Consider the following 16,221-nt stretch of genomic DNA (forward strand, 5'->3'; position numbering starts at 1 on the left):
AACTGAAAAAATTGAAAATAGTTATAATATTTATCTTTATAAAGTGTAAAAATCCGTACTTCGTTTGTGTCGAATTTGGTTACAAAAAGACAATTGTAAATACGCTAAGTTAGGGTTTATGTGGTCGAATCGTGCGTAGTAAAATATAAAAAAATCGCTAACGGTAAGTATTAACTGCTTCGAGCGGTTTGAATAAACCGAATAAACATTGCAACTCATCATAACCTTGGATGTTTAAAAAATATTCCAGGCAGCAAAAAAAGAGCCGGTAAGGATGTCTTTCGCCACCAAGATCGATGGGTTGCGAAAAGGTTTCGAACGAAAGTCGGGTGCTGCTCGAACGGTGCAGGAGATGCGTGTCCTGCTTGGAAGCATAGCCAAACAGGCAGACCGGGAAAAGGCTGCACTTTATATTTTCAAGGAACTGCTAGACGTCTATATGGAGTTGGAGGATGAACAGCGCGAACAACGGGATGCGTTGTTCGAAGCATTTTCCTGTTTGATTGAGGAGTGCCAGCAGGCAAACGATGCCATAAAAAAGAACTTCGTGCCACGCATCTATAATGTGATAGCTAAAATATGCGACAAAGAGGTTGGTTTCTGCGATATTCTCGATTTTGTTTTGTTTCCTAATGCTGTTTTCTAGAATAAACGGTTAATGACCATTCAGTGCTGCCATGTAATGAATCTATGCCCAATAGATGACCATCAGGACTTGTTTCATCGGGTCAGTAAAGTGGCATTAAAAGTTGTATGCGATCTAAATGGTCGAAAGCCAAAAACTGGTTCTTCCGCGACGAAACAATGTTTGTCCGATGGATTGGACTTCATTTCGAACGTTACCGTGCGACTTGTGCAGCAATGGACGCTTGCCGAGAATCCAGAAACACGAACAAAAGCTTTGACAGTTTTCCACGATGTATTCAATAACAGTACGGCCTTACTTTATCGGCTGTTCAATTTAGAACCAACGAAAGCTTCAAAGTTTTTCCGATCGTTTATTGATGTGTTCCAAAACCAGGCACCGTTAAGTGAGAAGGAACTGTTGGATTTATTTCCACCAAGCATTACTTATTTGGAAAGTGTACTCAGCCTGGGTGAAGTTAAACAGCAATATTTGGAGTTTGCTGGATTTTTGAAAATTTTTAATGCTATCGAGGAAAAACCTACCGCTATATTTGTAAAAATATTACAAACATACCTCGAGTTTCAACTCAAACCCAAGCCAGACGTACAAAAGTTAAAGTTGATTTCAGACCAATTACGTGATCTGCCGGTAAGTTTCGGCTCAGATCCGCTGTTAATAAATGTTGTTATTTTTATCGTAATGCAAATGAGAGTTCACCTCGAACAAATTAAACAGCACGCCCAAGGGATTGCGTGGCAAGTCATTAGCTTATGCAAATCGTTAATGAGGTTTGCACAGCATTGTCCGAGCGGTATTTCGCAAATTTGCTCTCGCTGCAGCAACTCCGGTCGACATGTAGTTGACTATATTACGTCAATAATTGTTCAAAATGCCTTGATAGTGGCAAAAGACGGAAAAGATTTACCGCCAGAGCTGGTTGCCTATGTTAACGGGTTACTGCGGCAACAGTTGCTCACATTGGAGGACACCAGCTGTGAGAAAAAACATTCCATGCTCGACTCGGCATTACGATTCACGGTAAATTGGGTGCGAATTTGTTTACGAAGCTTCTCCAGCAAAGAACTTATTGAGCTAGTTCGAATATTAATCAAATACAAGTATAAGTACAAGTTCGACTTTTTAACACCTAACTATTTGATGAGACTGATGGAGAGTTGTCTTAAAGACTCGCAGAGCTGCACTGAAAATATTGATATAAAATTAGTCAGATTGATGCTATCCTTACGAGATGACGTACTCAATAAAGAAGAATCCAAGGAACTGGAAGAAATTGCCTACGTTGTGGTAAATTATCAGATGAATGCTGATGAAACAATACGGAACATGAATATTGTCGAGCTGTTGGAGCGTAGCGATCGGGAATTATTTGGGTTTCCAGACGAACAATTGACTGATACGGATATAGTTACTATACTTCTCGCCGAAATTAGTTGGGCTTCCCGTTACAAACCGGCAAAAACGTTGGATTACGTCAATATACTGTACAAGCTGAAAGCTGATCCACTAAAATTGGGTATGACAATTTTTATGCTTCAAGATGGTACCTTTTCCCAACTACCTGCGAAATTCGTAGAAAATCTCACCGTTAAAATTCGAAATGCCAAACTCAAAGCTCCAATCGACCAAATCCGACGCTATGGCTCATTAGCAGTGCTAAGTTATTACGCGTACGAGTCACACTCAAAAGCTATTGTTTCTAAATTGAAAGGCTGTCAGCTGTACAAGGAATCTCTGGCAAATGATCAGATCAATGAAGTTTTGCAGGAAAATCTGATGGACAGTGAAGCTATAATTCTCGAACACTTGGAGGCAACCTACAGTAATTTTCGCCACATGATCACAATAATGGCCGAAACGTCCTTCCAGCATTTCAATTTAATCTATTCTCTCAATCAAATATCTTCAATGTTGAGCAACGTTTGTCATTTTTACCAGATTTGTTACCACCCTAGACGGTCGGTAGAGTTGCAGCTTCTTAGTTACGTACTCGTAAGTCAAAAAGCGGATCGTACGCTGGATTTATGCCGCTCGCTAGGTTTTCTGATCGAAAACCATCAACTGTTTTTGCAGCTTTTACAAGATCCACTTTACTGCAAACTAGAATGGGTGCCTACACTGGAACAATTGATTGCAAAAGCAATCGAAATAACCGATAACCATGAGTCAAGCCTTTTATCCCTTCCGGAAACCCGTCGATACTACTTCCTTAACCTTTATCTAGCACTCGCTTTGTACGATGCCTTCGAAGGTAATTTACAAATGGCCGGTACGCGTTTGCAAAAGCTCAACCCACTTCTTCAGCAACTGTCCGCGAAATGCTCAAACACTGTTTCCATCATTCGTGGACGTATCTATCACGTCTTGTTTCGGCTCGTGACCTACTACAGATTGCCGGTACCACGCGGGATACCTCCGCGGATATACATCCGCATGATGCTGAGCCATTTCAATGACATACAGAAGCTACAAACCGATCACACCTTCGGTGTTTCCACAGCGACACTGGAAATGACGATCGATACGATGCGCTATTTGATTCTGCAATACAACGCCAGAGAGCTTATCGAACCCTATGTGGAGCAGTTGTTGCGCTTTGTGCTGCGACGAGGAGCCGGACTGCGGGCCTTGCAGCTGTTGGCCATGTACGTGATTATTAGTGCCGACAGTGAAAAGTACGAAAAGTGTCGGGTAAGTAATTGTGTAAACCAGAAGTTTAGTAAACTTCACTGCTATCTTATTGGTTGTAGATGTTGCTCACCTATATGGATCGGTTGTTGATGATTCGCCCGCTCGGAACAGATCGCAAGGACAAACCGCGTAGCAAATCTATTGATTCCATCGCACAGGCGTATGAGCGATTGGAGGTTCCATTCATTGAGCTCGATGATGATCCTGTGGATCAAACCAGAAAGGCCGTAAAATACATCAAATCACCGTCGGTATGGGCGCTCGTAGCTCGCGTTTTTAACCCAAACAATTTATTGTTTTTTGCCATTGCAGAAAAGAAGTCCTTCGCCCAATCTATTTCCCGAGTTGCAAGTAGATGGAAGGCAATACACAATTCAGCACCAATCCGGTTGTACGTGCCAGTTTTGTCGCTACCCTCAGTACAAATGTTTGGCATTAATAGCTGTAGCCAGTTATGCTCGGTTGGCATTTTTACAGCACCGTTATGACGACTGTCGTAATTTATATCAAACAGTAGCAGAACATTGGGACCTGAAAGGGACTTTTTACTGCAAAAGTCCTGAGTTGGTGGGATATCGAGAAGAATTCACATTGTTTCTGGCGAGATCGTTCATGCATCACGGTCAGTATCTAGCAAAGATTGACCAGCCAAAGGAAGCACATAGGCTGTTCGAAACAAGTATTGACGTATTGAACCATAGTGATAACAACAAGGCCGTAATGATCGAGGAAATTCAAATGAATCTACTGTCACTTCAGGATATGAAGAGCCTAAACACCACGAAGGAATCGGTTACCGATGTACTTAGCTATGCTGATTTCATGAAAGAGAATCCCGATTTTGAATTAACTCCCTTGATAGATCTCGGCCGCATAGAACTGAAAACACCGAAGGTTAGAACGAACAAAATAGTTCCTAGGACCGCCTGTCGGGCAGACGATTTGCTCAAGCAGGTCGCTCGTAAGCACCTGAAGACGTACTTAGCCAAAGATCTCTCTCAAGAATCTGGAATTATCAGCGCTATTTCCGGGCTGTCTATTGGCTCCGAGAAAAAAACCAAATCAGTTAGCATATTCGTCGACTCTCCTCCAAAATTGTCGAAAAATTCTCACACAAATTCAATTATTCCAAACACAAAGGAATCCGCCGCGTCTCCTAAGAAAAGAGGACGCAAGAAAAAGCCCGATTGGGAGACTCCTGCAGCTCCGAAGTCCACCAGGAAAAAGCGAATCGCTCTTAGCCCCAGCGTAAAAAGTTCCTCCTCAAACGAATCATTCAAAGACATTCTCGTCAAAGGATTGGAATGTAGCACCCCGAAGGTGACTGGACCAAACCCTGGTAGTCGGGGCAAATGTCAAACAACCATCAAGAAACCAAAACTAACGTCGGCCTTCCCGCGACTTAAAGCTACCGTCTTGCGCACTTCACCCAACATGACAGAAGAGAAAGCAAATAATTCGTTAAACAATTCCTATCGTGATGTTTTACTAAAATCACTCCAGGAGAGCAAACGGGGAAGTGAGGTTATTGTTTTGGATGATTCAACCGACCAGGAGGATGTGGTAAACACTAGTCTGCTCGAAAATCACTCGGTTGCCGAAATGAACAACGGTTCACTGTCGCTTCGGAAGTACTCGGATCGAAAGTTGCTAGCAAACGCAACTGGAAGCGGCGTCAAATCCACAAATCCCAAGACCAAAACGAGACTGCTGTTTGACACCTCGGAGGTGATTGATATTACGACTCCCATCTCCTCGCCGGCCGTAGACAACGGTGGCAGCGGTTGCAGTGGTAGCGGTGAAGGTTCCATTGGTTCTAGTTCGAGTTCAGGAGTCGTGGTACGTAGACAAAGAGGTCGCCCCCCTAAGGGAACTGGCAAAACACCGGCAGCTACGCCGAATGTGACCAGCTCAGTAACTAATAGGCGAAGGGTAAAGAGGCAAAACACGGATTCCTAAGGTGTGTAATAGTTATCGCTGGATTATCTATAACGTTTATATTTATAAATTGACTTTTACCGCTAGTAGAGTGTAAAATTTTTCTAGTGACTATAGTCACTTTTTTACTCTGTTTCTAGTTACTAATATATTGAGATTAAATGTGATTTCATTACAGTACCTATATGTATTCCATGTTACTTTGAAATGCCCAATTCTCAACTATCCTGAATTTCATCGCTTGCTTTAGTTACTCGAACTCTCAGTAGAACTTTATCTATCTATCATCATTTATACTTTTCTTCATTTCCTCTATTAATATTTTTTTGAAACGATGGTTCTACAATTGATGAAGGGACGGTAAGGGAAAGTAATGAAGGACTTTTTTTTCGGGAATGAAGGGGAAGGGTGGAAAGGAGGGGGGGGGGGGGTAATAGGTAGCTATGATTAACAAGTTGTCGTTGTGACTCCTATCTTTTGTCCAATGCTGGAAGGTGCATGAGTCATTACTTTTCCTTACCGTCCCTTCATCAATTGTAGAACCATCGTTTCAAAAAAATATTAATATATGACTGACCGCATTTCAAGGTCATGACTAATGTCACGAGTTTGGTCAATTCATTTCCTCTGTATAATTGTGTTGTGATCTTTACCATATCAAACATTTGTCTTTATTATGTCCTCACAAGCGTCTAGACACTCCTGATTCCACTAGTCAAACCACTTTTAACGCTAACCTTTGTTCACTGATTGAAAGATTTTGGTCTGCGGATCTACCTTTTTTATCCTGTGTGGACTGATCACTGCGACCTGTATCGTTGATCTATTGTGATATCGCCCGGGTGTATATGACCCGCACTGCATTTATTTTTGTTATAATCGTTATTGATTGAGCGATATGCTTATTGAATTTTATGCGTGCTTGTGTGTAATTGGGTATCCTTCCTTCAAAGCTTTTTTCTACTTTACCCAACTCACATACCCACCACATGACATCGCGTAGTCCCCAATAATAGCCATCCCTGGCGTGGATAAACCAGTGCATTTTACTATAAGAGTCATTTTTGCACTGTCAATGGGTCATATCGGAGGGTAATGAACCCATGCTAAAGTCACTTTGACATCTGATTCTACTAATATTCGAACCTGACCATTCACTTGTCAAAGCAGACTCGGTAACTTTGCGGCTACAGAGCCCCCACCTTGTTGAAAACAATAATTTTCATTATTGCCCGAGTCCCGAGATATACCGACCAGGGCTTGAAAAGGGATCGCAAGTTGAATGTGACTGCCGTGAATGCGATATTTCCGCATTCAAACTCCGCTTTTTGAACGATCACTTGACTGTTTTTTTGAATCCAGTCAATCTGCCGCTTGCGCTGCTGCCGTCTATACAATTCATGCGGCATCTCAGCAAAAGCAAACAGTCGATCTCCCGTTTTGCTTTGCGCTTTGAGAATATAAACTGCAAACTGACTGGAAGCATACGGTGACGTATTTTTTCGTTTCTCTTTTTGTCTCCAAATCGGCTGCTCACAGTAATAGTTTGTCACCCGGACGTCGGTCAGACGCAAGCAAAATATTCGTTTGTATTGGACGGAGTCCGACCGACTTCTTCCATGCACATGTAGTGGTTGTTTTTTTGTAGTATTGAATCATACGATTGTGCGATTGCTTTTCGTTAGCGTGGTGATTGCCAGTCATTTGACTGTTTTGCAGTCATTCGCTGCTCCAAACGGTAAAGGCAACTTGATCGAAACGAAAATGTCAAAAAGTTTTAGAACGCGTTCGTACTGCTGCATGCAATCGGCGTTTGACTGAGCAAACTGCCAGTTGTGTTATGCATAGCGTTCGTATTCCACCTCTAAACGGACGGTGTGAACTTGAATGTTGGTGTGACTGCGGTAGAAAAAAAAGGATCGGTCGAAGCCCTGATACCGACATAAAGTTAACGTTCCACAAAATACAACAGCGCGAGTAACCGTGGCTTAAGCTTTCTACCGTGCAAGCGCCATATTCAAAACTGTGCCTAACTCTGGACAGCGACATATTTTATATTATTTTCTTGATTATTGATAGAATGCCAGCTATTGAAACAATTTAAGTTTCTTCATCTCATAACTTATTTCTTTCTACAATTATATCTCACACAAAACACCCCATCAACGCAGGACGTAAATGAAATAATAAGTTAATCCGAGACGACAATAGATGGCTGCTTAGCAGATTGCTTAACAGCATTGAAGAAATTTCGTTCCTAAAAAGTGATAAAAAAAGATCTTTTTCACAAAATCTGTATCTGTAACATTAAAAGATACGTGTTTTTGTTATCTGAAACATAGTTTTCACTTGTTTAAGTGATTAATGCATGAAATAACTATAATTTTAAACTTGTCCAGAATTACCCACCTTTGTTTTTGTCGGTTAGTAATAGGTAAAAAATGCCGTGTCGCAAAAGGAATTGGACCTGCTTCATGGCAGCTGGAAAAGGTGCTGGCGATGAAGAATGAAAGCTACTCTATACGATAATCAGCTGCAATTCATGGAATTCAAGTGAATACACAGTACGCCAAGGGCAAAAGTTTGGTGGCTCTCAAAAAACCTGGAAAACCAGCAATTTGCACAACGCTCGACGAAGTGCGCATTGCAGAGTGCACGGACAGCGAGAGCTGGCTTTCCTGTGGACATGGAACGTTTGAAATTTCTTCCCGAGTACCGAGCAGTCTATCCATGCAACGTACTCAAATTTCAGAATTTCGCTTGGTACAAAAGAAGTAGGTACCATACTACAGTGGAGGAAGTGACCTCATTGGTGTAGCAAGCAACGAAGATGTGTCACCCCCATCGATAAGGGAAGTTAAAGAAGCCATCCAGCGGCCGAAGAACACCAAAGAAGCGGGAAAGGATGGCATTGGCGCGGAACTTACTAAAATGGCCCCGGACAAGTTAGACAGCTGTTGATGATCAGTTGATGCAACTGATTGTTGATTGAAGATTTGGAATACAGAACGATTGCCGGAGGAGTGGAGAGACGGAATAGTTTGCCCTATCTACAAGAAAGGCGATAAGCTGGATTGCGAGAGCTACCGAGCGATCACTATCCTGAATGCCGCCTACAAAGTGTTGTCCCAAGTCATCTTCCATCGACTATCGCCAATAGCTGATATATTTGTGGGAAGTTATTAGGCCGGCTTCATAGAGGGTCGGTCTATAACGGACCAAACCTTCATCCTACGGCAGGTCCTCCAGAAGTATCGCGAATTCCGAGTTCCGTTCATTGATCCGTTCATCCGTTGATTGATTTCAAAGCCGCATATGATAGTGTAAACCGACAAGAGCTATGGAAAAACTCCTCTCCGGGTAAGCTTACTAGACTTATCATAGCTACGATTTATAGGAGCGCTGTGTGAGAATCTCGGGTGGATTGTCGGACCCATTCGAATCTCGCAGGGGACTTCGACAAGGAGACGGTCTTTCCTGCCTGCTATTCAACATTGCGCTTGAAGTTGTTATAAGATGAGCGGCAATCGAAATGCGGGGCACGATTTTGAATAAATCCAGTCAATTTATCTGCTTTGCAAACAACGTGGATGCTGTCAGCAGAACACTTGAGGCGGTGGAAGATCCAGTACACCAGACTAAAACGCACTATTATAGCACTATGTATATATCACTACATTATAATAATGAATCTGAATCGGATCACTCCTATGCTCTTGGTCTCTGCACAGAGGGCTTTGTTAAGCTGATGGTCGCCAGCTATAACCAAGGCGGTAGACCTTCCTGCGAGACTAGGGATCGCTGCCCTAGTAAGACGACATGTTTAAAAAAAACTTATACTACGAACAATTTAGAAGATGAACCACTACGGAATAATCGGTATGGACCCAGGTGAACAAAAAAGAACAACGGTTATTGGAAACTCGGTACTTGAAATGTCAGGAGCTGCAGAAGACGAAGGTCGAGGCTGTAGGCATTCAGGAAGTGACGGTCGAAGACGGGAGGATGTAAATTTCGCGCAGTAGATCCTATTGCGGGCGTAACATTAAAGTATCACGTTTACTACAGTGACGGCAATAAAGCAGAGTATGGAATCGGATTCGTATTACCCATGGAAAACAAATGAAACGTGTCATTAGATGGAGGCTCAAACTACCATCTATGCATGTTGAGGATTAAGGATAAATTCTTTAACTACAGCCATAAATGTGTACGCACCGACGAACGAAAAACCCGATGACATGAAGGAGGAGTTCTGATCTCAAAAGGATATATGGGAGTGCCCAGGACCCAACATAACGACAATCATCGATGATAGAAATAGACAGGTCGGAGGCGAAGAATCCTTCCGCCCGTTACTGCTAGAAAAAAACCTTCATTATACCACAAACCACAAAAGGCCTGAGGCTAATCAACTTCGCTGATCTATAGTACATATTTTGCACGACGGAACATTTGGAAGCTGGATCGGTACTGCAGCGCGAGAAATGTTGGGTACTATTACTACAGCCATTTCCCAGCGGTTCAATGTAGAGTGACTGACGAAAAGAATCGAGCCAGAACTCACATGTTGGTTGCAACTTGCAACTGTGACACGCCAGAGCAGAGCGAGATACCGAGATGTTAGAGGTGCCGAAAAGAAACTTCACCGTCGAAGAAACGCTAGCACTTAAATCGCGTTGGCACGATACGAGAAGCTTCTTTAAAACGTTTAACGAAATCAGAAATCGGACCGTGTCAATTCATGCTGTAAACATTGACAAGGAGGGAAATCGGATTACCGAAAGATCGGAGGTGACCAGGCGTTGAGAGAACATTTTGATGTACTATTGAATGGTGAACAAGATAAAGCTGTCAACAGAAACAGGATAACGATTGAGCATGATGAATAAGCTGTGGATCCCCCAACTTTGGACGAGGTCAAAAAAGCAGCTAGAGAGCTGAAACCTGCAAATAGCTGGAAAGGACGGCATTTTCGCTGGACTTTAGAAAGTCGGGAACGAACGGTTGTATCGTAAATCCATCAGGTTATACTAAAAGTATGGACTGAACAGGAACTAACTATACGATAGCTGGAAGGTCTCATATGCCCTATTTACAAAAGGGCCATCGACTGAAATGCAGCAATCGGGGCATTACTTTCCTCAATTCTGAATACAAAATTCACTCAGGCATCCTGTTTTACGAAAGGCCGTTGCAGAAAACTTTTGTTATTTTCGAGAGGACGATCCACGACGGATAAATTCCTAGAATTCAATTGGCAGGCTTACCATGTGTTTATAGACTTCACAGTCAAACGAAACGTCACCTTTGAGCAGAGCGTTTATGGCGGAATATAGATAGGAATGGACGTTGAAGCAATTTTACTTTTTCCAAACAATCAGTTAAATGTTTAGCTTTATGTTTATTCAGTTTAGTTTTCACCAATACATATTACGGTGTCGGATAATTAAAGTGCTTAACTGGTTAATAATTTTAATAATATTTATCCATTTAAGCTGCTTCCTTAGCTAGGCGCTCAGCTTTTTCTACAACTTCCTCAATCGGACCGACCATGTAGAAGGCGACTTCCGGCAAGTGATCGAGTTCACCATTCAGAATCTTGGTGAAACCCTTGATGGTTTCTTCCAAGGGCACTAATTTTCCTGCGTGACCAGTGAACACCTCAGCCACCTGGAAGGGCTGCGACAGGAATCGTTGGATCTTACGGGCGCGAGCAACGGTTAATTTATCTTCCTCGGACAACTCGTCCATACCGAGAATGGCAATAATATCCTGAAGCGATTTGTAATCCTGCAAAATTTTCTGGACACCACGGGCAATGTTGTAATGCTCGGCACCAATGATATTTGGATCCATAATACGGGAGGTCGAATCCAGTGGATCTACGGCCGGGTAGATACCCAATTCAGCAATAGCACGAGACAGCACAGTAGTGGCATCCAAGTGAGCAAAAGTGGTGGCCGGAGCGGGATCGGTCAAATCGTCAGCCGGTACGTAGATAGCCTGCACAGATGTGATAGAACCTAAAGTGAAGAGTGAAAAAAATGTTACAAATCCCCTGTGTCCGCATTTATAATAAGTTACCATACCTTTCTTAGTAGTGGTAATACGCTCCTGCATGCTACCCATGTCCGTGGCTAAGGTTGGTTGGTAACCGACAGCAGATGGAATACGACCCAACAGAGCAGACACCTCAGAACCAGCCTGAGTAAAGCGGAAAATGTTGTCGATGAAGAGCAGCACATCTTGACCCTCTTGGTCACGGAAATATTCAGCAACAGTCAACCCAGTAAGAGCAACACGAGCACGGGCACCGGGAGGCTCGTTCATTTGACCGTACACGAGTGCTACCTTAGAGGACTTGTCCTTTAGAGAGATAACGCCTCCCTCAATCATTTCATTGTACAAATCATTACCCTCACGGGTTCGCTCACCAACTCCAGCAAAAACGGAATAACCACCATGAGCCTTGGCAACGTTATTAATCAGCTCCATAATCAGTACAGTCTTGCCGACACCAGCTCCGCCGAACAGGCCAATTTTGCCACCCTTAGCGTACGGAGCAAGCAGATCCACGACCTTGATTCCCGTCACTAAAATTTCTTGTTCAACACTCATTTCAATGAACTCAGGAGCTTCCGCGTGAATTGGCGCTGAGAGATTTGTTTCGATTGGGCCACGCTCGTCGATTGGCTCACCGATTACGTTAATGATACGTCCCAGAGTTTCCGCCCCGACTGGGATACGGATAGGGGATCCGGTATCCAGTACCCGTTGTCCGCGCACTAGACCTTCGGTACCGTCCATAGCAATGGTGCGGACGGTGTTCTCACCGAGATGCTGGGCCACCTCGAGTACCAGTCGGGAACCGCGCTCCTGCACTTCCAGAGCATTCAGGATGGGTGGAAGGTTATCGTCAAATTGCACATCGACGACGGCACCGATTACGGCGACAACTTTACCTTGCGCCCCGGCGGCTGCTTTCGCTGCCGCTTTGGCCGCATAGCTCCGAGTGAATTGTCCAACAAAATTCATTTGTTGGACCTGGGAACCAACTTTTAACACATTTCTTAACGAGGATAACATTTTGACGACTATCACAAGTGCAAGAAAATTTTTCTCCACTCGGTCTTATGTAACACATGCGGCAGCACGGGTGTAGTAACGCAGGGAACAGGCGCTCGACAGGGGAAGTTACTGTCTCGCTGTCACGTTACGGTGTTGAAGTCACCGGTAACGTTCTACAAAAAAAAAAACAAGTAACACTCGCCTAGCATTTGAAAAGGGCCCAAAAAATACAGTAAATTTTTGTGGCTACAACAGTGTTTATTGTGGACATTGAAAGTTATGGTGTATTTGTCGTAAAAGTGTCATAAATTCAAATTTTATTTTAGCACAAATTCACTGCATTTTTTAAATTATAGGTATATTAATTTACTGGAATGAAAATTTTTGTTCGTGAAAAAACTTTTTTTTTCTGTTTTTAAAATACCTAACTAACTACCTACCCGTTATTTTTATGGCAGCACCTCTCAAAACCATGAAATTATGGTGGACTACAATAAGTTTGATGGAATAGTTATTTTTTCTGATTATTTAATTTTAGTTTATTTTGTATCCTACTGTTACAAACATTCTTATCTTCGTGATAGTTTTTTTCGGTAAAGCTGTGTGATTTGAAAAGTTTGGTTATCTGATCTCCGTAGTTTCAGCCCGAAAATTTGAACAAACATGCATGTGAATGAGCTTCTTTTGTTTTTAAGATCAAGTTGACTTTGGAAAAGTCAGGTTTCATTTCTAACGATGCAAAAATCTATACAGAATTCAATAATATTCGGTAATTTTTTAAAACAGAATCATACAAGTGTGCATAATCGTTTTGTTCGATTTGACAGTCCAATTAGAAAACCGTGCTACAACGTTGTCATACTTTGTATCATAGGGTTTCAATTTAATTTAAGCCTAAACAAATTGCAGGTAAAAAATATATCAGCAGCAAAGATACCAAATGTGTGGGGTTGTGTGCTGATTTTTGTACCTTTTATTGCTTTAATTGACTTAGCTATTCACCATCTTCGACTACGTCGTACACATTACTGATAAAAATTTTGATCAAATCTTTTAAGGTGAAACAGCTCACCTAAACATTTGCTATTAATTTTTTTTCCGGTATTCAAGCACACACAGAGATCTTTATATAAAATCTGACATCCTTGGACAGAAATTTTATTAAAATATGAAAACTTGAATAACATTTGAAAAGGGCCTTCGACCAAACGTAAACTCATCGAGTGAGCTCGTTTTCCTATATACTGCTCCAGCCTAGGCTCCAGCGCAAAATAACTTTCACTCGGTTTGTTTACGTTTGGCTTAATGACCCTTTACAAATGTTAGTCAAGAAAACCTCGTGGGAATTTATTTTTAATGTTTCATTTAACCACAGCACAGCCACCCTATGGGTAGTGCTGCAGTTTGACAGTTTGTTTGTATAGCTTTGTCAGCCTTGTGTTGTTTTCGGGAATTTTTCTGTTTTGTTATTTTCTTTAATTTTTGTGTAAAGCCATTTTTAATATTTCCAAATCAAACTTGTGCTATTGCTGTGAGACATGACAACCATCAACGAAAAAGAAGATCCTCTAAAACGACGCTTGGTTCCACGGGGTCTTCAGAAACTAATCGAACAATGTTTGAAGATTTATCCGGATCAAACAAATCCACTACAGGTCACTACCGTGCTGAAGTACTGGTTAGTAAAAGCTGTCACACTCAATAAAATTATAAAATAAACAATTTGATTGCTTCCAGGTTGGGTGGTCAGGATCCCCTAGACTATATTAGTATGTACCACAATCCCGGCGATCCAGACCAGAATATTCCACCGCACTGGCATTACATTAGCTTCGGGCTTTCGGATTTACATGGAGACGGAAGAGTTCATCGTGACACTGTCGTAGGAGCGGAGCCTCTATCTGGGATGGGTTTCGAGCTCACCTTCAGACTGGTAAAGTCACTGGATAATGCAAACGAAAGGCCTCCCACTTGGCCGGCAAATTTGTTGCAATCTCTAGCGAAATACGTTTTCCAATCCGGTAATCGACTGTGTGTTGGAGACAACATTCCTTGGCGTAGATCGCTTGATGGAAAAACGTCTCAAATTCAACACATGCTAATCGCGGAAGATTGTCAAATGTCTCGCACGGAAACTCCGTTCGGATGGGTTGATTTCTTACAAATCGTGGGAGTGACAAGTGAAGAGCTTGAACAAGCCTCTCGCTGGAACGGTAAAGGAATTTTAAACTTACTTCAGAAAGACCCTGCCACTGGAGGTCCATGGTTAATCACGGATATGGCCCGATCAAAAAGTGTTTTCGAATTGTTCCCTGAAACGCTTCGCCAGCTGAACATCGATCTAGAAAGAGAAGGATCTGACCTCGCCGGTGTCAACGCCGATTTCACATTCAAAGAGTTGCCGAAACTCACAAATATCAAAAAAGAAATTGTTGATCCGGAAGAGGAAATAACCCGAAGTATTTCCTCTTGTAACATTGAGATAAAAAAAGAATTCAACGATGGTCTGGAACATTCCGGATCGTCTGACATGGTAAATCCATTTCATCACTCGCAGATACCATCCAGAGTTTCTCCGTTGAACGGAATAGAACTCACTTTGGCTCCATACGCGGCTAAGTTTCTTGTTTTAGCCATCAAAGATCGAATACGCCATGGTCGACACTTTACCTTTAAGGCACAGAATATGGCTGTCACATTTGTCGCTGAATCCGTGACAGGTTCATTTGTAAATCAGGAAACACCGTATGGTGTGCTCGGTTATTGGGTGCAAATACTTATACCAAATGCACTGATTGGCAAGATGTTGGAAACTTTCAGTGATTTGAACAAAAGTTCAGATAATCTTCAAATACCGCTGACTTATGAATGGCCTGAGTATAATTTAAAATTTATCATTGATAATCCACCACCGGAGCTGTTGAATCAGCAAGGGCCGATTCTAGCATGAGAATTTTCATTCTGCATCGCATGATGCTGAGATAGACTGCTTCCATTTTAATATTAGACAAACTTCCCGTAAGCTATATGTTTATTTACTAAACATCTTTTTTTTAATTAACTTTTATCGTGAAAATGCCAGATGTGCCAGACTGCAATGAATTTCATTAAACTATATTCTATGGTAGCTCGTTATATTCAAAATCAAAATAGCTTTTACGGATTACCTCAAGTGGATCAACCATGCTACCGTAGAGAAGCAAGAGCTAAAATGGTCACTGATAATCTAAATTAAATTTATATAAAGACAAGAATCTTGCTTAACAACAATGCAAAAGGTATTACTTATTCGCAGATAGCTGGATTTTAAATTTATTGATTAATGATACTATTCCGGTTAGAATGAGGTAACAAAATTATAGAAACTGTATGCTAAGTAATTCATAATTAGCGTAAAATTTAGCTTATCGTGCAAGTTAGCCTTGCTTAAATTATAAAAATCAGGATTAGGGTCACCAAAATATAAAAAAATGTATTAGAGGTGTATAAAATAAAGAATATTGGTAAATCACTATTGTTTGTCACAAATTCACACATAATTTATTGCAACCAGTTACAATTGCAATAGTTACAATTTTTTATTACATTTTGTTATGATATTCTGATCGGAATTCAAAGTATCATATTAGAACACATAAAAAAAGCTTTTAATTATACATTGGACTAATTGTAGAGTTTCTTAAATTAATTGGCTATTATTTCATAACTCCAATAGATTTTATTTTTAGGTATAGATATACTTTTTCCGCAAAATTATTTAATTATGTATGTGCCTTAATCAAGTACGAATAAATACATTTACATTTATATTGCCTGTTATATTATTAAGTATATCCCACTTCATTGCCAAAAGATTTCTGTGCTACGCACAAGGC

At 41.5% G+C, this 16,221-nt stretch overlaps 3 protein-coding genes across 3 annotated transcripts; 2 read left to right on the forward strand and 1 right to left on the reverse strand.

Moving 5' to 3' along the window:
- Positions 1–152: 152 nt before the first annotated feature.
- LOC128742558 (uncharacterized) lies at positions 153–5,313 on the forward strand. The gene is made up of 5 exons (XM_053838958.1): positions 153–163; positions 251–592; positions 647–3,337; positions 3,397–3,588; positions 3,650–5,313. The coding sequence occupies exons 2-5, from the start codon at positions 275–277 to the stop codon at positions 5,294–5,296; spliced, it is 4,848 nt and encodes a 1,615-aa protein (XP_053694933.1). The 5' UTR covers positions 153–163; positions 251–274; the 3' UTR covers positions 5,297–5,313.
- Positions 5,314–10,665: 5,352 nt separating this feature from the next.
- Positions 10,666–12,430, reverse strand: LOC128744530 (ATP synthase subunit beta, mitochondrial-like). Its single transcript, XM_053841601.1, has 2 exons — positions 11,368–12,430; positions 10,666–11,301 (listed from the first exon to the last, which is right to left on the reverse strand). The coding sequence occupies exons 1-2, from the start codon at positions 12,362–12,364 to the stop codon at positions 10,769–10,771; spliced, it is 1,530 nt and encodes a 509-aa protein (XP_053697576.1). The 5' UTR covers positions 12,365–12,430; the 3' UTR covers positions 10,666–10,768.
- Positions 12,431–13,797: 1,367 nt separating this feature from the next.
- LOC128742594 (suppressor of fused homolog) lies at positions 13,798–15,995 on the forward strand. The gene is made up of 2 exons (XM_053839006.1): positions 13,798–14,024; positions 14,084–15,995. The coding sequence occupies exons 1-2, from the start codon at positions 13,885–13,887 to the stop codon at positions 15,294–15,296; spliced, it is 1,353 nt and encodes a 450-aa protein (XP_053694981.1). The 5' UTR covers positions 13,798–13,884; the 3' UTR covers positions 15,297–15,995.
- Positions 15,996–16,221: the final 226 nt, after the last annotated feature.

The sequence above is a fragment of the Sabethes cyaneus genome, chromosome 3 (genome assembly GCF_943734655.1).
Source record: "Sabethes cyaneus chromosome 3, idSabCyanKW18_F2, whole genome shotgun sequence".
NCBI lineage: Eukaryota > Metazoa > Arthropoda > Insecta > Diptera > Culicidae > Sabethes > Sabethes cyaneus.

What these genes read in the sequence shown, in the direction of transcription:
- LOC128744530 (XM_053841601.1), bottom strand. Translation starts at nt 12,364, where the DNA reads ATGTTATCCTCGTTAAGAAATGTGTTAAAAGTTGGTTCCCAGGTCCAA. An exon ending in TATTACCACTACTAAGAAAG is followed by an intron (nt 11,302 to 11,367) that starts GTATGGTAACTT and finishes TCTTCACTTTAG; the next exon opens with GTTCTATCACATCTGTGCAG.
- LOC128742594 (XM_053839006.1), top strand. Translation starts at nt 13,885, where the DNA reads ATGACAACCATCAACGAAAAAGAAGATCCTCTAAAACGACGCTTGGTT. An exon ending in ACTACCGTGCTGAAGTACTG is followed by an intron (nt 14,025 to 14,083) that starts GTTAGTAAAAGC and finishes GATTGCTTCCAG; the next exon opens with GTTGGGTGGTCAGGATCCCC.
- LOC128742558 (XM_053838958.1), top strand. Translation starts at nt 275, where the DNA reads ATGTCTTTCGCCACCAAGATCGATGGGTTGCGAAAAGGTTTCGAACGA. An exon ending in AAAAGTACGAAAAGTGTCGG is followed by an intron (nt 3,338 to 3,396) that starts GTAAGTAATTGT and finishes TATTGGTTGTAG; the next exon opens with ATGTTGCTCACCTATATGGA. An exon ending in AATACATCAAATCACCGTCG is followed by an intron (nt 3,589 to 3,649) that starts GTATGGGCGCTC and finishes TTGCCATTGCAG; the next exon opens with AAAAGAAGTCCTTCGCCCAA.